The 18,949-nt window shown below is 62.3% G+C and overlaps 1 protein-coding gene across 18 annotated transcripts in view; it reads left to right on the forward strand.

Annotated features, from left to right (window-relative positions):
- Positions 1-18,949, forward strand: part of ARVCF (ARVCF delta catenin family member) — a 60,036-nt gene that overhangs the window by 37,793 nt on the left and 3,294 nt on the right. For 3 of the 18 annotated variants that reach the window (XM_063662824.1, XM_063662820.1, XM_063662821.1), the window contains 15 exons: positions 6,060-6,218; positions 6,414-6,940; positions 7,909-8,408; positions 9,056-9,239; positions 10,059-10,176; positions 10,546-10,717; positions 11,401-11,418; positions 12,360-12,431; positions 13,878-14,005; positions 14,326-14,476; positions 14,779-14,977; positions 15,060-15,171; positions 15,269-15,359; positions 15,683-15,736; positions 16,123-16,208. In XM_063662824.1, coding sequence (XP_063518894.1) covers positions 6,060-6,218; positions 6,414-6,940; positions 7,909-8,408; positions 9,056-9,239; positions 10,059-10,176; positions 10,546-10,717; positions 11,401-11,418; positions 12,360-12,431; positions 13,878-14,005; positions 14,326-14,476; positions 14,779-14,977; positions 15,060-15,171; positions 15,269-15,359; positions 15,683-15,736; positions 16,123-16,208 — 2,571 coding nt within the window. Of the gene's footprint in view, positions 1-913; positions 1,078-4,329; positions 4,477-6,059; positions 6,219-6,413; positions 6,941-7,908; positions 8,409-9,055; positions 9,240-10,058; positions 10,177-10,545; positions 10,718-11,400; positions 11,419-12,359; positions 12,432-13,877; positions 14,006-14,325; positions 14,477-14,778; positions 14,978-15,059; positions 15,172-15,268; positions 15,360-15,682; positions 15,737-16,075; positions 16,209-16,757; positions 18,200-18,949 lie in introns of those variants that run through there. The other 15 variants (XM_054469202.2, XM_063662828.1, XM_054469209.2 and 12 more) reach the window with 15 other exon arrangements.

Below are 18,949 nucleotides of genomic sequence, written 5' to 3' on the forward strand. Positions count from 1 at the left end.
ACTCAGGGCAGCAGGGAGTGGTCCCTGCGGAGGCTGTTTTCTGAGGGGTCTGCGGAGAAGCCAGCGGGAGGCCTGGGCCCGAGCCCTTTCTCTTGCCAGACCCACTGAGCCTCCCTGGGTTGGTCCCCAGCTCATTTCATCTCAGAACCTGTTTCCCTGTTCGTGATGCTGGAGCCATTGGCTTGGCCTTGGTGGGGTTTGACATAAGAAGGTAGCTCCAGCCCGGCCCTTCCCCTCCCGTTTTTCACTGCAGCAGAACCAGATTCCCTAGGGTGTGGCCCACATTGAGGCTGGCCTGGGGGAGCGGTGGGGGTGCATTCAGGGCTTCAGTGCCTCGATGGGGAGAACTCAAGATACAAAGTGGGGGTCCCCTGTGGGGCCTTTTTCCAGGTCCCCATCGAACTGTGTGGGGACAGTTCCTCGCAGGCCCATTCGGAGTGGCGGCTGGGCAGGAGGGTGAGGGGGGATCTGGGAGACTGGAGGGATCTCACAGAGCTGTAACTACTGTCTCATCGGCCCCCATTTCATGGTAGGTGAAACTGAGTCGCAGCCAGGTTTGTGCCAGTGAGGGAGGCCTTGTGCTCTGTGCATCGCAGCACGGGCACCTGCCCTGCCGGAACTGTTTCCCCCTCTGCAGGGGGACTGAAGTGTGGTCATAAACCGAGGCCAAAGCGAGGCCTGGGAAGGACTTGGCCAAAGTCTTTCGGCGGGAAAGTGACACCCCTGCCGCAGGGAGGGGGAGAGAGCAGAAGTCCAGGCCGGCAGTGGGTGGGGGGAGGTGGTGGGAGGTGGGGGGACAGGGGGCGACCAGGGGCAGCAGGGCCCCGCCCCCTGTTTCTGGGGGGCGGGACCTCACCCCGCCCGCCCACCCGCCCGCCACGCCCCACCTGGGCGCGGCCCCGCCCGATTGGCTGCTCGCCGTGACCGCCGCCAGATCCGCCTCCGCGGGGAGCGAGTCCGCCGAGCCTGAGCCCGAGCGGCCGAGGCGCCGGAGCCGAGCCTGGTCTAGCCACCGCCTCCCCCGCTGCTGGCCAGCGCCCCCTGAGTCCCGGCCCGATGCCGGCCGAACTCAGACAGGTTGGAGGGAAGTTGGCTTGGGGGGACCCTGGCCCGGGGTCGGAGGCAGAGGGCGGGGCGTCGGCCTGCCCCGGAGGACCCGCTTTTGTTCCGCGGAGCCGCTGGCCCGAGTCGGCTATTGTCTTGCGCCCCTAGCTAGGCTGCGTCAGGCTGGGGCCATGGCCGGGTGGGTGGCGGTGTGAGCGCGGTGCCCCCGGGTGTGCAGGACGGGCCGCAGGGTCTCTAGAGCCCATCCCCGGGGCCTGGGGGGCCGGGACCCCTGGCAGTTTGACCCTTCTCTTGGAACCGGCCCGGACCGGATGGACGCTTCCTGGCCAGCGCCCAGGACAGGTGCCTGAGGACCCGGGTGGAGAGCCAGGGCCTTCCTGAGCAGCTTCTGTCTGTGCAGGAAGGAGACTGAAGTCTGAAGAGGGAAGCCCGGGTAGGCCTTCTGCTCCCTGAGAGGGTTCCTCCTCTCCCCTCCACACCCCCTGCGCCGGCTCTGACTCCCGGGACCTGCAAAGGAGCTTCCGGAGCTTTAATGGAAGTCTTCTCTGCCTCCGAGGCGCACGTGATGGGAGGGGTAGAGACAGGCCCTGCCCACTAATGGATGCTGGAGGAGATCTCTAAGGAAAACAGGGTCCTCCCCCTCTCAGCATTGAGGTGGGGGGAGGCATAGGCAGTTTGCCGTCTGCTCAGAGCAGTGCTGGGTTCAGTAACAGGCAGGGAGACTGAGCAGAGGAGAGACCAGCCAAGACCCTCTGTGGTGGGAGGCAGGTCTCCCACACACCTGCCTACCTGGGCAGCCAGGCCCCTGTCTGTCGTACGGCCCTGGTGTGGCCCCCAGGGTCTGGCCCTCAGAGATGGAGGGACCAGTTTTTGGGAAGTCCATGGTCACAGTGTGTCTGATGACCCCGAACTGAGCTTGGGGAAGCTGAGGTGGATGACAGTCGGCCCTGCTCTCCCACCCCAAACTTGCTCCCCCAGCTTGGCTTTTTGGCTTCTCTGCCTGGGGCCACGCCCTGGCAGGTGCACTGCTGTGTGGAGAAGTAAGCTCCAGGTCCTGGAGACTGGTCAGAAGCTGTGGCACCAAGGGAAAGGGCATTTTGTGGTGGCCAAGGGCTTGCTGCCTGGTGGGAGATGCCAGCCTGGCTTGTCCTGGACTCTACCTGGGAGGGCCATAATGGGGATGGAGGAGATTCATTCATTCATCCATCTGACAGCAGCCACCTCCTGCCCTCTGGGAGCCTGGCCTGCAGGTGTGGGATCCAGGTGTGCAATCTCACCTTAGCTCCTTCTCTGTGTATGCTAGCCAGGCCTTGGACAGGGGAGGGGCCTGCCCCTGCAGTCTGTTCTTCAGGACACAGACCGTGGTTGTGCATCTGTGAAGTCCGGTGGTTTGGGTAGATAAGTACTATGGGACCAGGGCCCAGCCACCTGTGCCCCAGCATCCCTCTGTGTGTTGGTCCAATCTTGCTTTTCTGCTTCCTGTGTTCCTTGCATTTTGCCACAAAGATGGGACTGGTGCTACCCAGCGTGTCCCATGACCCCAGCCCCTCTGTCCTTCCCACCTCCTTGTGAAGAAGCTGAGCCGAAGGTTCGTGATGGGGCCCAGAGCCCCTATGCTGGGCTCAGCCCTGTGTTCCCGGGACCCTCTTGTGAGCAGGGGTAGGTAGTCTAGCTCCCTGGCCACTCTGGCTCCTCCCACAAGCCCAAGGGAGCTCATGGGAAACCCCAGGCCTGGGCAGCAGCCTGTTTCCGGGCCAGTCCTGGGGGCCCCAGACCTGGTGCACCAGAGATTGAAGAGCCAAGGGAGGAATGAGTGCTGGGAGGCCGGGCGGGGTGCAAGAGGAGCAAGGATGGGGCCCCAGATGGGGAGGGGGTGATGAGAGACGACTGACAGGTTGCAGCATGTGGGGTTGGGCTGGAGGTGGGGTGTTCAGGGTAGAGCCCATGTCTGGGGTACAGAGGGGAACAGCGCAGAGTTGGGTCTGAGGCAGAGGCTATGTGGGGCTGCAGGGCCAGGGTCCCTGAGAGTGGGCCAGCCTGGGCAGGTGCACGTCAGACATGGACACTGGGGCCAGACAGGGATCCAGGGACTGCAGCCAACTCCTCTGTTGAGAGTCAGCCCACCATTCCACAGCCCCACCCTAAAGATGTTGCAGAGACCTGAGCTACCAGATGGCTATGGGCCTCTCACTACTCTACACCTCAGTTTCTCCATCTGCCAGCCAGCTCTGAGACTCCCAGAGTGGATGTTGGGGAGGTGATTGGCAGAGTTGGTGGCCCCTGTGTGTTGAGACTCTGTGAGGCCCTGCATGGATAAGGGTCTCCGATACACGGTGGAGGACAGGAGGCTGTGTGCTCACGAGTGTGCCTCTGGAAACAGTGGGCGCCGTGCCCTTGGGGTGCTGTTAGAGCACACAGGTTGATGTGCTTGGCCTGTGCCGGGCTGGGTACTCACACACGTGCATGTACATGCATGTGTCCCTGTCTGAGGGGTCATGTATATGCATGTGTGTGTGCCTGGGCATGTGTAGCGGGGGCCGGGCTTTCCTGTGATCACTGGCTGACTCATGCTCCTGCCACCGGGTGAAGTCATCGCTCGTTTTTAGCTCCCTGAGGTCATTTGCCAGCAGGGACTCTTGGGGCCTCTGGATCCTACTGCGGGGCTGCTAGGCCGGGGCTGATGGGTGGTGCCGCAGGGTTGCCAGGTCTTGCTGCGGGGGCGTGGCTCTCCTGGACCACCCAAGCTCTGCCTGTCAGACCCTCACCACAGCCTTGGTGGGAGGGATAAGCTGGGCCACAGAGTGGCATCGGGGTCCTGAGATGTCCTCCCCTTTTCCTCTCCCCCTTACCCCCACTGCCTAGCTAGGGAAGAGGGGGCTTTTTTCTGAGTCTTTAATAGATGTAAATATATATATATATGAGGGGCTACATCCCACTGGCAGAGTGTCCTGGGTAACGTCCCCTCAGTCTTGCTTTATACCCTCCTTACTCTGTCGCCAGAACTGCAGCCCCTCAGTGCCTGGGCCCCTGCTTGAACTCTGATGAGCACCCCCCAGGGCCCAGCGGAGAGAGCTCAGGGCCTGACACACATTTGCCAGATACAGATGGGGCAGCCCAGCCCCAGCAGTGATGGGCCACACAAGCCTTCTCCTGCTTCAGAGCAGTCCCAGCTCCCCAGTGCCTTTGGAGAAGAGCCCAGCCTGCCCTGCCTGGCAGCGTGCCAGTTGTCCCCACTCTAGGCCTCAGTCTATTTCTTTTTCCCAGGGAACAGGTCCCCTTTTCCTAGCCAGGTCCGCAGCAAGCATTCCACCTACATCTCAAGACTGAGGGCGAGATGAGGCCCAAAGCTTTCCTTGCCAGATTGCCTTCTCTGGGGGTGCTTGAAATCCCACTTGGACTGTGAAGTTCTAGGTAAATCCTCTCCCCCTGCCAGGCCTCAGTTTCCCCATCTGTGAAGTTATCTGTCATCCTCCAAGACCCTGCCCGTGGGAGAGGGGGTGGGAGGTGCCATCTGTGGCCACCTCTTTCCTCTGTCAGTCTGAGGGATACACCTGTCCTAAGATGTTGGTGCAGGCCCCTTCCTGGACATCTGCACTGCATGCATTTGGGGGTCAAGTATTCCCCCAGGATAGGACCCTGACCTGGGGAGGCTTCCCAGCCCACGGGCCTTGGCAGGCAGGTCTTGAGGGCAGCGCTGAGCATCTAACCTGGCTCACCTCCCAGGCCCAAGAATGGGCAGAGTCTGCCTCTGGAGCCTGGCAGAGCTTGGTGTCTGTGCAGGCCCCAGGGGGCCCAGGCAAGGGACCCATTGTGCAGGGACCAGGGGCCTGGGCCACAAAGCGGGACCTGTCCTCCTGCTGACCCTGCCCTGGCTGCCTGGGAATGTGCTCCCCCTCACCCACCCACCAGGGCTTGGGTTTCAGCTCCTGCCCATCCTGGCTAGATGCCGATCCCCGGATGTTGGTGCCATGTGGCCCTGGGGCCAGGCACCTGTGCAGTCAGAGGCCCGGGGCAGGCTGTGGGTCTCAGGTCCTCAAGCCACTCAGTGCGGCAGGGGTTGGGCCTGGCTTTGATGTGGGCCAGCCTATCCTCTTTGAGCCTCAGTTTCCCCACTGGCAAGTCCAATCAGTAGGCATGTGGATAGAAAAGTCTCAGTCCAGAGTTGTCTTGCCTAGAATTCCAGTGTCGTCACCCCACGCAGAATGGTGGCAAGGGCACCCATAGGCTCAAACCTACTGTGTCTGGTCTCTGATACGATGCCCAGAGTCTCATTCACTGGGGGCGCCAGCCACTGGCCCGAGGTAGGGCAAGCCTGTGCCTACACAACACTCAAGAATGTCTGGGCTGGAAGGAATAAGGACATATTGGTGCTGCAGGTGCATGGGGTGTTCTGGGAACTGTGTATTTCTGTCCCTTGAGGGCGTCTGGCTGGCGTTAGTGGCGGGAACCTTAATGTGGCCACAGGAGTCAGTAGGCAGTGCTGAAACAGCCTCCATAAGGCTTCTATACTCAAGGTGTCTGGGGCAGGTGAGGGAGGAGGCCCCAGGACGCCATGATGTCCCAGCTAGGGGTGGTGGTTGACATCAGGAAGGCATCCTGCAGGTCTCACTGGCACCTCCTGGAGCCTGGAGGAGCCTGTGGCAGCCAGGCCATGTAGCTTGGGGAGGGCCCTCTAGACTTCACCCCCAGGGTCTGTGTCCTTATCTGCCAACTCAGCCTGAGGAGACCTGAGATGGGGGTCCAGCCCCAGGGTCCTCCCAGGATGGGGTCCCAGGACAGGGTTAGCACCTCGATGTTCAGAGGGCAAGAACTTATTGCTGTCCTTGTCAGCTTGGGCCGAGACAGGCCTTGGGGTGGGTGGGTTCAGGACCAGGAGGAAGGCACCCTGGTGTGCTGGCCAGCATGAGCTGAGGCAGAGCTGCTGTGTGTGGGGACCCGCACTCCAGGGATGACTGAGCAGCAGGCCTGCCCACCAGTGTCCCTCCTTGCCCCAGGAACAGAGCCCAGGCAGCCAGGCCTCACTGGCCACGATGCCGGAGGCACCTGATGTGCTGGAGGAGACCGTGACGGTGGAGGAGGACCCCGGCACGCCCACTTCCCATGTGTCTATTGTCACATCCGAAGATGGCACGACCCGGCGCACCGAGACCAAGGTATGGCCAGGCCCAGGCAGTGGGTGGGTGAGCAGGGCCAGGCTGCTGCAGCTGTCCCACCTGCAGAGTTGACATGGAAGCTTGCCACCTGGAGCCTCTCATTGCTCGAGTGGGAAATTAAGGCCAGCCAGATCCCAGCAAAGCAGTTTCTAGGCCTCTCGTGCTACCCCACCTACCTGCCTATCCATCCACCAGGTCACCAAGACTGTCAAGACGGTGACCACTCGGACAGTACGCCAGGTGCCCGTAGGCCCAGACGGACTCCCCCTGCTGGATGGCGGCCCCCCACTAGGCCCTTTTGCAGATGGTGCCCTGGACCGGCATTTCCTGCTGCGTGGTGGTGGCCCAGCGGCCACACTCTCTCGAGCCTACCTCAGCAGCGGGAGTGGCTTTCCCGAAGGCCCCGAGCCCCGGGACAGCACCAGCTATGGCAGCCTGTCCCGAGGGCTGGGCATGCGGCCCCCACATGTGGGCCTCCTTGGCCCAGGCCCTGGTAATGGCTGCTTCACGCTGCCTGGCCACCGGGAAGCCTTCCCGGTGGGTCCTGAGCCTGGGCCACCAGGTGGCCGCTCCCTGCCCGAGCGCTTCCAGGCAGAGCCGTATGGCTTGGAGGATGACACGCGCAGCCTGGCCGCTGATGACGAGGGTGGCCCTGAGCTGGAGCCTGACTATGGCACGGCCACGAGGAGGAGGCCTGAGTGTGGGCGGGGCCTTCATACCAGGTGAGCTGCACCCGGTCCCCTGTGGCTACCTCCTCTGGGAAGTCCGCTGTCCACCCCCCAACTACAGAGTGCCCCACTTGTCAAGTGGCTGCAGTTGAGTTAGTCATGCACGTTAGTTTGAATTGGCCTTGGCTCTCGTCAGGGACAGAAGAAAGGTGGACCCTGGGATGGTAGGAGTTCGGCTGGGCACTGTCCTGCAGGCCCAGGGCCCAGGAAAAGCTGGGAAGAGTGCCGGCCACTGGCCTTGCTCCAGCCACACTCTGGGTAACCAGAACCCAGAGCCCTGGCCCTTGTCACAGCCCCTGGTTCTGTCCCCATTGCCCTCAGTTTCTGCATCTCTGGAGTGGGGATGTGACCACAGCCCGGGTCTGGATTTTGTTGTGTGACCCTGGCCAAGTCACCTGACCGTCACTCCTAGCCTCAGGGCAGGGGGTTTGATGACAGCAACCCACAGGGCTACTGAGAGCTAAGGAGATCTTGTGCCCCAAGGGGCTGGTGGCCTGAATACCCCTCAGGTGGTCCTGCTGGGATGGCTTCATGCGGAGAGGCCATTTACTCCCCTACATCCTGGCACAGCCAGAGATGGGCCTCATGGAAGATGGGGTGGTTTTGTGGAAGGGAGGTGAGACGGTCTTTCCAGCAGCCATAGCAGATGTCGCACAGAAACATGTTTTGCTCAGGATCGGGAAACTGCCCGGTGACAGCAGTGAGTGAGCTTGCTGTCCTGGGAGGGTTACCTGGGTCCTGATAGCCGCTGGCTGGGGTTTGGCATTTGGCTCTGAATTGGTTCTCACTGGGCTGGTGCATGACTCTCTGTGTCCCCACCATGCTCCGGGCCGAGATACAGGTGCTCTCAGCCCAGCCTTGCTGGGTGAGTTTGCAGTCCTGAAGAAGGTGTGATGGGGCAGCTCAGAGGCAGGGCTGGCGGCTGCTGTGACGATGTCCACGCGCCCCACTTGCCTGTGCAGGGCCTACGAGGACACAGCAGATGATGGCGGCGAGCTGACGGACGAGCGGCCTGCGTTCCCAACGGTGACGGCGCCCCTGGCCCAGCCTGAACGGGGCAGCCTGGGCAGCCTGGACCGGCTGGTGCGGCGCTCGCCCTCAGTGGATAGCGCCCGCAAGGAGCCGCGCTGGCGGGACCCTGAGCTGCCTGAGGTGCTGGCCATGCTGCGGCACCCCGTGGACCCCGTGAAGGCCAATGCGGCTGCCTACCTGCAGCATCTGTGCTTTGAGAACGAGGGTGTCAAGCGGCGTGTACGGCAGTTGCGGGGGCTGCCGCTGCTTGTGGCACTGCTGGATCACCCGCGGGCTGAGGTGCGGCGCCGGGCCTGTGGGGCACTGCGCAACCTCTCCTATGGCCGCGACACTGACAACAAGGCCGCCATCCGGGACTGCGGTGGTGTGCCTGCCCTGGTGCGCCTGCTGCGGGCTGCCCGGGACAACGAGGTCCGCGAGCTTGTCACTGGTGAGTGGGACCTGGCCATACCCACATCCCCTGGGAAGAGAAGAGTGTGAGGCTCAACCCGGGAGGAGCGAGGCCACTCGGCCTGCGACCACCTGGGAAAGCACCCGGTAGGCAGGAGTGCAGCTGCTGAGACGCTTGCCCCAGGAGCCAGGCATCAGGCCCAGACACTGTGACAGGTTCCCCAGTCTCTACCATAGCGGGGAGGCTGACACTGGGCCCCTCAGGCATGTCCCCTCACCTCCTGCCCCCACAGAAACTCTCCTGGGACCCACCTCCTTGGTTCCCACCCCAGCAGTGCAGTGATGGGGCTTGTGCCTTGTGAGAGCTGAGGGACAGGTAGGGTCACCGTGTCTCTGTGAGGCCCTGTGGCCTCAGGAGTGTTGGTGCCACCTGCCACGTGGCAGGGAATGGGTGGGACGGGACAGCACTGCCACACCCTCCTCTGCACCTCCTCCCCTTTGGGGCTCCTTCCTAGCTGGAAACCAGTACTGGGTGTCCCCCAGAACCACTCACGGCTTTTGTTACTTCCTACTGTTCTGTGTGAGCTGGGACATGAGGAGAGTGGGACAGGTCCTGAGCGTGGCCACCCGGGGAGGTAGGCAGGCGGTGCATATGGTCAGCACAGATGGGCCAATCTTACCCCACAGGCACCCTGTGGAACCTGTCATCCTATGAGCCCCTGAAGATGGTCATCATTGACCATGGCCTGCAGACGCTGACCCACGAGGTGATCGTGCCCCACTCAGGATGGGAGAGTGAGCCCAACGAGGACTCCAAGCCACGGGACGCTGAGTGGACAACTGTCTTCAAGAACACGTCGGGCTGCCTGAGGTGTGGACCAGGCCTGGTGCTAAAGCCCACATGCACACCAGGCCCTGTCCTCGTGGTCCCAGATAGTGTGGAAGATGGCGGCGAGCTTAGGAGCACCAGAGCTTAGGAGCTTCAGAGCTGTGGCACAAATCCTGTGGATGAGAAGTGGGGCCTGATGGGGCTGTCCTCACCCCCACATGGTGCCCCAGTCTTCCCAGGGGCACCCTCTGGAGGGGTCTTTGTGGTACCATAGCCCTGCCCAGCTCTCACCTACCTTCCCATCACTTGACAGCCAGAGGGGGAGCTGGGACCTTCCTGTTCATCTGCCTGGGAGGCTCATCCCAGCCACCTGTGACCTCTGCCCTTCCCCTCCTACCCCTGGGAGGCCCTGCTGACCCCACAGAGTCCTGGGTCCCCACAGTCCTGCTTGTCCATCAGGGTGTTCCCCCGCAGCCCTGCAGGCTCTTGACCTTGGGGTAAGGTAGGGCCCAGAGCTGCCACTGGGGTGGCGAGGGACCCAGAATTGCCCTTGCACAGGTTCAGGTCTCTCTGAGTGCACCTGTCCCTTTCCAGGTCAGCTGGGAGGCAGGGAAGCCCTGTCTTTCCCTGCCCAGCTATCCCCAGCCAAGATAGCTATCTGCCAGGGCTCCCCTCCTGAGGCCTGGGGGCAGTTAGCTTCTACCCTTCCACTGAGCTCCAGGCTGTGGGGTCCTTTCCCATTAGTGCGAGGAGGGCAGCAGCAGGGCCTATTTTGCAGATGAAGACAAGCCCACAAGGCCAGGGTGGGGCTGGGGAGTTTCTGGTAGCCAGGGGTCACCTGGCCTGCTCTTGGCCACACAGGAATGTGAGCTCTGATGGTGCTGAGGCCCGGCGGCGACTCCGGGAGTGTGAAGGGCTGGTGGACGCGCTCCTGCATGCCCTGCAGTCGGCTGTGGGCCGGAAGGACACTGACAACAAGGTGGGCAGGGACGGTCACAGCCTCATACCAAGGGCTGGAGAGACGATCATGCAGGTCCCAGGAGGCTGGAACTGTGGGAGCAGCACAGGGGAATGGGCTTGTGGTCTGGGGCGGCGTTCTGGGTGTGGCGCGCTTCTCAGTGACCACACTGAAGTGGGCACCGTCCTGCAGGCAGAAGGTGCGCCATGAGGCAGAGGCTTCCTCCCATGGACCCTCCCTGGTGGTTACCGCCCTTTTGCTCCCCTCCACTGAGGCCTCCCTGTCCATTTGCTCCCGGTGCCCTCATGCACACCAGCTGTGACCAGTCTTTCCTGAGGGCCAGCCCTGTGCCTAGGGTGCCCTGCCCCACCCACTCACCTCTCCCTGCAGTCGGTGGAGAACTGCGTGTGCATCATGCGGAACCTGTCCTACCACGTGCACAAGGAGGTGCCCGGGGCCGACAGGTACCAGGAGGCCGAGCCCGGGCCCCTGGGCAGTGCTGTAGGCTCCCAGCGCCGGAGGCGGGATGATGCCAGCTGCTTTGGTGGCAAGAAGGCCAAAGGTGGGTGGGGTGGACTGGGGTACCATCTCAACTCCTGCCCCAGCGGAAGGCTCTCTGTACACCCACAGCACCCCATCATGGAGGCTAGAGGACACCTGGTCAGCCCCCAACAGGCAGGCAGGGAAGCCGGGAGTCAAGGAGGCTGGACTGCCCTGGGTCATATGGTTGATGGGGCCCAGGTCCAACCTTCCCCATCTACACTGTGGGACCCCCCAGGGAGTACACAAGGGAAACCAACCGATGCCCAGAGCCAGTCTCTCTACTCCGGGGAGAGTTCCACTCGCCCATGAGTTGGGAAAGAGCCATGGCTGCTGCCTGCTGAGTGTTCACAGAATAGCTGTAGACTGCCACCAACCTGTGGGGCAGCCCCCCATCTGCCTGGGCAAGATGCCCTGCACACCTTCTCTACCGCACTAGCAGAGTATAGGTTCCCGAGACCTCCCCAGCAGCTGTGGGGGACCTGTACGCCACCTGCCCCTGCCCCACTGACCCCAGGCCTCCCTCTTCTTGTCCCCCTGGTGGGTGCTCAGCGCCCAGAAATGATGGGATGAGGTTCCACATGCTGCCTGCTTGATCCAGGGTGTGCAGTGGGAACCTGAGGCCTCCGGGAGGGCATGGGGGGGTGATGAGTGCTGCCTGTTCAGGCTCCTCTCCTCTCTCCTCTGCTTCCTCCGGCCTCCCAGAGGAGTGGTTCCACCAAGGTGAGTCCCTTTTTATCCTGCTCTCCAGGCCTGGCATGTGCAGTGGGCACCTGGGAAGAGGCGAGCACGTTCCAGCCCCAGGGCCCTGCCCCACCCTTGGCTTCATCACTCGGGCTGCCATCTTTATGACAGTGGCAGGTGGGAAGGCCACGGGGCTCATTCTGTAACCTCAGACTTGCCTACCTGGGCAGAGTTGGGCAGAGCCAAGAGTGGGAAGGGCCCGGGGGTACTTGTCTCTAGGGGCACCAAGGAGCAGTCTGTTTCTCTGATAGAATGGGGCATCATGTGGCTCAGGGATACCAGGGTCCCATGCGGGTGAGCAGGGCAGGGACCCCAGGTCATCTGGCTCCACTCTGCTGCCTTCTGAAGGGGTAGAAGCATCATCTGACATGGGGAGAGTGGCTGACAGTGGGCTCACTGTCACAGAGGTGTGCAAGCCAGGGCTACACAAATGTTAAGTGGGCTGCTGTGGGGTTTCTCCTGGCTAGTAGATCCTGGGACAATGTCCTGACCCCAGCTGGGGGAGTTTCCCCCTAGTTCTGCCTTACTGTGTGACCCAAGTGAGTCTTGTCCTGGTCAGCCTTCAGTTTCTTGGCTTGTATCCACCTACCATCCAGCCAGGAGGCTTCCCTCAGTCTACATACCTGGCAGTTGTAAGGGAGCCACCGGGAGGGTCTGTGGTACAGCTCCCAGCACCTGGTGGGAGATAAGTCCTAGGGGCAGGGCTGGGACATCCCCAGGCCCCACTGCCACCAACTCCTACCCCTAGGCTAAACTGTCTGCCCAAACTCTGACAACGGTGCTCCACTCCCACAGGTGCCCAGGCCTGGACATGGGGGTGCCTTTTGGGGCCTGGGTAGGAGAGAACTGTGCCCAACTCTCCTGATACACCCATTCCCCATATGGGGTCTACCTCACCTCTCACCACCTTTCCCTTCCAGGAAAGAAGGATGGTGAGATGGACCGGAACTTTGACACGCTAGACTTGCCCAAGCGAACTGAGGCCGCCAAAGGTGAGTGGGCTGAGATGAAGCCAGCTCCACTGGGGGATGTCTGGGCTCAGGATTGCCCTGGTAGTGAAGCTTTGGGCCATCAAGCAGGCCTGGAGGGCCTCAGGGAACAGATGGGGAAACAGGCCCGTAGGTGCAGGATTTCCTGGAGGGTGATTCAGCACCGGGACACCTGCCGAGGGTTTAGAATGGGAGGCAGTGCCATGGGTCATGTCAGACAAGGTTGGGGGAGACAGGCACAGAGAGGCCAGGGGCTTGCTCAGCCTCATGGCGTGTAAGAGGTGGGAAGGTTTGGAGGGACGCCTCCAGTGGAGGCAGGGCCTCCTGTGTTAGCCACAAAGCTGAGTTCATCTGAGGGGGCTGGGAGCCAGGCGGGCATGCTCACATCCAGGTTCAGAGAGTGGACCAGACGGACAGCTGCAGGGGCAGGGCAGTGCCTACTGGGTTGTATGCTGGGATCTGGCTTGAGAGAGAGGTCTGTCCTGGTGGGGCCTAGCCAGTTGGAAGAGCCTGCATGTCACCAGGGTGGAGGGCTCCAGCCGCAGGAGGGCTATGGGGGAGCATTACAGGCAGAGCAGGGCTCATGCAGATACCCCAGCGGGGAGTGTGCTTGGAGTGTGTTGGAGCAGAAAGCCCAGCAGGGCAGGAGTAGAGGGAGCATGGGGCATGAGGACTGGTGAGGGGGTGATGCAATGTCACTGGGCAGGTACAGGGGAGATTGAGGTAGTACCCAAGCCAGGCTGAAGCCCCAGTTTGGGGACAGGCAAGCTTGGAAGGCTGTCTTGACCTCTCATTTCTGGAGCACTGGGCAGAGCAGCAGGACGGCGCCTCAATTGCCCAGGAACTTGGAGTGGTTGCCAGGAAGAGTGCCTCCTGTTGCTAGGGCAGCTGCCCTGGTTGCAGTGCATCAGTTGACTTACAGAGGGTGGGTTCTATTGTCAGTGGGGGAGGGTGGGCCCTATTGCTAGGGGGCGTAGCTCTCTGCACAGCTTCAGTTACTGGTGAAAGCCGGTCCTCTTGCTAGAGGTGTGGCCTTGGTTACACAACTCTCAGTTACCGGCCAATGCTGGTCTTGTTGCCAGGGACGGTGGGCCCTATTGCCAGGGGCGTGGCCAGGATGCATAGCTTCAGGGACATACCGGGAAATGCGGGTCTTGTTGCTAGGAGAGCGTTCCTGGTTGACGCCTCCCTCCCCACCCCAGGCCTCCTGGATGCTCCTGCTGCCAGGCAGGTCCAACTGATTGAGCCTCAGTTTGCTCCTCTGTGAAATGGGAATGCTTTTCCCCTTGGGTGACTATATGTTGATAGTAAATATTACGTGACTCATCCACACCCATCCCTGGCCCCAGCTCACCCGCGCCCTGGGAGCTCTGAAGCGGGAAGCGGGAGGGGTATGATGGATGAGAGCAGATTCTGGGTGACTGTGGGTGGCGGTTGCCCTGCACCTAGGCTTTGAGCTGCTGTACCAGCCCGAGGTGGTACGTCTCTACCTCTCCCTTCTCACGGAGAGCCGGAACTTCAACACCCTGGAGGCTGCCGCCGGCGCTCTGCAGAACCTCAGTGCCGGCAACTGGATGGTGAGGGACCAGGTCTGGCAGGGTGGGCAAGTCCTGAGAGAGGGAATCCCAGGCACCTCACTGGTGCAGCTCCTGCCTCTGCTGGCGGGGAAAGGAGGGGCCACAACACCACCCCAAAATCCAAGAGGTGCATGGGCTGCGGGCAATGCGTGCACCCTGGACGGTGGGAAAGCCTCGGTGGAGGTGCCGTTGAGCTTTTGGGGTAGGGCTTTGTCGGGCACGGGAGCAGGAAGGTCCAGCTGGAGGAAGAGCGGTCAGCGTCTGGAGGTGGGAGAGTGCCTGGCATTTATGTCTGAGCAACTCTCTCCCCGCCTCCGCAGTGGGCCACGTACATCCGCGCCACAGTGCGCAAAGAGCGCGGGCTGCCGGTGCTTGTGGAACTGCTGCAGTCTGAGACCGACAAGGTGGTGCGCGCCGTCGCCATCGCTCTGCGCAACCTCTCGCTGGACCGGCGCAACAAAGACCTCATCGGTGAGGACGCCTGCAAAGCCACGCCTGGGCACCGAACTGTGCCTGCAGCTCCGGGGTCCCATTGGAGGGGCTTGGTGGATGAGTGGTTTGGGAGTCCAGGCCCCGGCCCTCTCGCTTGGGCGCTGTCCCAACTTAGGTAGCTCCAGCACCCCCGGCCCTGTCTCTGAAGCTCAGCGCCCTGCTCACAGGGTTGCTTGTGGCGGTCTCCAGGGGCTCTCCTGGCAGTGCCCCTCGCCGGATCCCTGCTCCTTCCTGGAGAGGTGGGACAGAGGTGTGTCCTGACACCTAGTCCTGTCCCTCAGGGAGCTACGCCATGGCCGAGCTTGTGCGGAATGTGCGCAATGCACAGGCTCCGCCGCGACCGGGGGCCCGCCTGGAGGAAGACACCGTGGTGGCGGTGCTCAACACCATCCACGAAATCGTGTCCGACAGCCTGGATAACGCGCGCTCGCTCCTGCAGGCACGCGGGGTGCCAGCGTTGGTGGCTCTCGTCGCCTCCAGGTGTGGAGGGGCGGGGTCGGTGGCTTGGGGAGCCGGGGAGGTGGGGGAGGTGCCGCCACTGACCCCGCCCCCGGCCCCACAGCCAATCGGTACGCGAAGCGAAGGCGGCGTCACATGTGCTGCAGACAGTGTGGAGCTACAAGGAGCTGCGTGGTACCTTGCAGAAAGATGGTTGGACCAAGGCGCGCTTCCAGGTGCGGCTTCCCTGGCCTTCCCTCCGTTCCGTGCTCACTTTGCCTTATTCCCACTCTATGTGCTTCACTCACCCTGTGTCTGTGTTTTATGTCTCAGTCAGCTGCTGCTACTGCCAAGGGGCCTAAGGGAGCACCGAGTCCTGGGGGCTTCGATGACAGCACGCTGCCACTGGTGGACAAGAGCCTTGGTGAGTGGTGGAAGTTAGGGAGCCTAGAGGGTGGCGACCCCAGCTGTCCCAGTTGCCTGACCCTTGGGTGAGGGTGAAGGAGGAGCCAGGCCTCCCACTGAGACGGCTTCCATAGGCCACTTTCCCTGCCCTCTGCGTCTTGGCTACTCCCTTCCCACAGCATCCGCGCTGTTGTCAAGCTGGGGTGAGGCTCTCAGCTGGCAGAGGTTGGGCAACTTAGTGACAGAGCCTCTAGGGCTACCTGGGCCAGCCCCGTGTGGGCTTCTCTGCCCCGATCCCCTCTGGCTGCCGCATGCAGCCCGCCTCCTCCTCCTGCCTTGCAGAGGGCGAGAAAACTGGCAGCCGGGATGTGATCCCCATGGACGCGCTTGGCCCAGGTGAGTGCAGATGCAGTGTGGTTGGTTTTCTGTGCCGGGAGGGGACCAAGGCCTGAGGTGGGCCTGCTGGTTTTATGGGGTGTAGTTGGTGCTGGGTGGAGGAGAGATATTTGGTTTAGGGGTGCTCAGAGAGTGAGGTACAGGGAAGCTAGAGAGGGATTAGTGCTCAGCCAGGGGCTCTGACCCACAAGTGGAGGGGAGTCTGGAGATTTGGCAGGGTGTTGGTGAGAGCTGGCACCAGCCTGGATCTCCAGGACAGGGTGGGTGGGGGCTGTCTCCCAAAGCCCCTGTCCCACGAGTCCCCTGTGTCTGGGCTGAGAGGGAGATCTGCTCTTACAGGGCTCCCCTCAGAGTGCCCCTCATGCCCCACCTTACCCCATCTACAGACGGATACTCCACGGTGGACCGGAGGGAGCGGAGGCCACGGGCCACCAGCTCTGCAGGAGAGGCCTCTGAGAAGGAACCCTTGAAAGTAGGTGGTCATGTGGCTGTGGGCAGGTCCCCGGTGGGGCCCTGTATCTAGGGGTTGCTGGAGAGCAGCCTAGGCCATGCTGGGTCTGTTCTGGACCCTGGGGTACAGCTGGGTTGTGCGGCCAAGCTCAGGAAGCAGCCCCTTCACGCCAGTCAGTCTGTGGGTACTGACGAATTTGCAGCTCCCACCCACAGGGGACGACACTGCCCGGCCACACCCTGCATGGGCCAGAGCCTGTGAGCTAGTGTGTGTGCACCCTTCTGTGCATGTACGTGTGAGAGCCCACCATGGTCCACCAGCGAGGCCAGGACCTGCCACCTGCTGTGTGCCAATCCCCTGGCTTCCTGTGCAGGCCTGTGTGTGTGCACGTGCCCCCCTGGGCCCGTGTGAGCCACACCTTTCCAGCTCCCTGCGCCCTTGGTGCTCCCTGTGCTGTCCTGGCAGGCCCACCCTTACATCGCCAGCCTCGGCCCTGCCCCTGCCCTGTCCCCCTGGGAGCTCTGACTAACCTGCTCTATTGTGCCTCTAATGCCCACCCGTGCGCTGCAGCTCGACCCCAGCAGGAAGGCCCCTCCCCCCGGGCCCAGCAGGCCCGCAGTCAGGCTGGTGGACGCCGTGGGGGACGCTAAGCCTCAGCCCGTTGACTCCTGGGTCTAGCTTGCATGCCTGGTACGTTCTCTCATCTGGTTGTTCGTCCAACCGTTCCTGCCCTCTGGGCCAGGGCTTCTTGTTAGTCTCCGCTGCCTGCACGCTCTGCTCTTCCGGCACGTTCCGCGCAGGACTTTGGCCTCCAGTCCAGCAGCCCAGTGGCCCATTCCCGGAAAGACCAGGCAGAGGTCAGAGAGGGAGGGTGCTCCCTGGGCCCACAGCCCTGTCCCAGGCACTGTGGGATCAGGGGCCTGAGGAGATGGGACCAGAGTAGGGGTGGGCACCATACCCTCCAATGCTCTTCGGGGACCAGCAAGTCAGGATCAGCCCCGGTGCCAAGACCCTTGGGGTCAGCCCACACCACCCAGGGCAGATGCTTCTATCCACATCTCCATCCATGTAGCCTGTGGAGTTGGCTGCCCTGCCCTGAGGTTACACGTGGTCCTGTGCCTCTCAGTGGCTGCAGCGTCCCACCATCCCCTCTCCCTCTGCAGGGCCCAGGCCCAGCCTCTTGTTCTTAGGGCTTGGATCGTGGAAGAAGGGCCACCCTGAGCAGATCGTGCCTCGGAGCTTGGAGCCCCCTGGCGGCAGGGGTTGGCAGCGCCTCGCCCCAGCCAAGCCTGACTTTGGGGACACCCTCCTGCCCCCCCACCCCACTCCCCGCATCCTACCTAACTCCCTTGGCCTGAGTTAGCTGTTTACTGACATGGTGCTGTGTGTGAGCGAGTGACAGAAGGCCCAAGGAGCCCGACTGGGCTGCTGGGGCAGGGCCCAGGGAGGTGGCAGGGAAGGGTGCCTGGCTGGGCTTTGGGGCTGGTGGGATAGGAGGGTGCCTCTGGGAGCACAGTGCCCCAGTGGTGCGGGCCAGGTCTGGCGCCAGGGGCAGGCAGCTAGGCAGGGAGGGGGCTGGGAAAGAACTTGGACTCCTAAAGGTGGAGGGGCTCCCTGGGCACCCTGCAGGGAGGCAGACCACAGTGTGGGGGGGTGCCCCACAAGGCCCAGCCCTGGGCATGGAAGCTTTGGAAGCAGCAAGGTGGGGGTCAGGCCACAGGTGCCCCACCTCCCCAGAGCCCTGCAGTCACGTGAGGCCCCTGTGCAGTAGAGAGCCCTTCTCCAGCCCATGCTGGCTGGGGCCAGGGCCGCCGCATCTGCCTGGAGCCTGGGCAGCACCTCCGGGACTGACCTTCGGCAGTGGCTTGGGGACTGCTTTCAGTGCCTGCTGTTCGTGACTCAGAAACAGAAGAAAAACACTGAGAAAAAGCATTAAAAATAAGCCAAAATAAGACTATTGGTAAACATCTAAATTTTTGTAAGAAAATTTAAAAATTAAAGCAGCAAAGGAACTTTTTGCTTTCTGCCACTCAGGTCTGGCACAAGTGGCTGGCTTCTGCCTTGTGTCAGGGGCCTCCGCGCGTCTGGGGCAGGGCCCTGGGTGGAGGTGGTCCCAGGTGTCCATCTGCTGTGTCCTGCAGAGGCTCTGTTTCTGGTCCCTGGGTGGCCCCAAACTTGTCCACTTGGGCTCAGTGGTCTGTCTATCCATAGGAGTGGGCTGGCTGGGGGCTAGCCAGGCCTTGAGCCCAGGAGTGCTGTCTTGGCTAGGGGCTGGTCTGGGTGCAGGTGAACTCAGCACAGGGTTGATCTCTGTCCTGGGCCTGGGAACTGGGCCCTTGGAGCCTCTGAGGTGGCTAGCAGTCTGACCCCTTAGAGGAGCTGGGGGCATCTCTGGGTGTAGGTGGACACAAACCAGCACTGCATCCTCACTCATGGGCCGGGGAGGCAACTACAGGGATGCGGGGGCTGGTCTGAGCCATTGCCTCTTCTGTAAGCAAGGCCCAGTGGGGAGTAGGGAAGGAGATGCTTCTACTCTGTGCCACATGGGGCCCAGAGGGGCTGGTGCTGCTGTGGGGTCCACCTGTCCCCAGCGCCTGCTTGGTCAGACAGGTGTGAATGCTGGCTGACTCCTCTTCATTTCCCAGGCTGGCAGTCGTCCCCATGGGGCTAACAGGTGCCCCTGGCCTAGCTGCAGGAGGGCTGACATCTACACCACTGTGGCTGGGTGGCCAGTGGGCCAGGTGTGCCACCCAGAACCCAGC

The sequence above is a fragment of the Pongo pygmaeus genome, chromosome 23 (genome assembly GCF_028885625.2).
Source record: "Pongo pygmaeus isolate AG05252 chromosome 23, NHGRI_mPonPyg2-v2.0_pri, whole genome shotgun sequence".
NCBI lineage: Eukaryota > Metazoa > Chordata > Mammalia > Primates > Hominidae > Pongo > Pongo pygmaeus.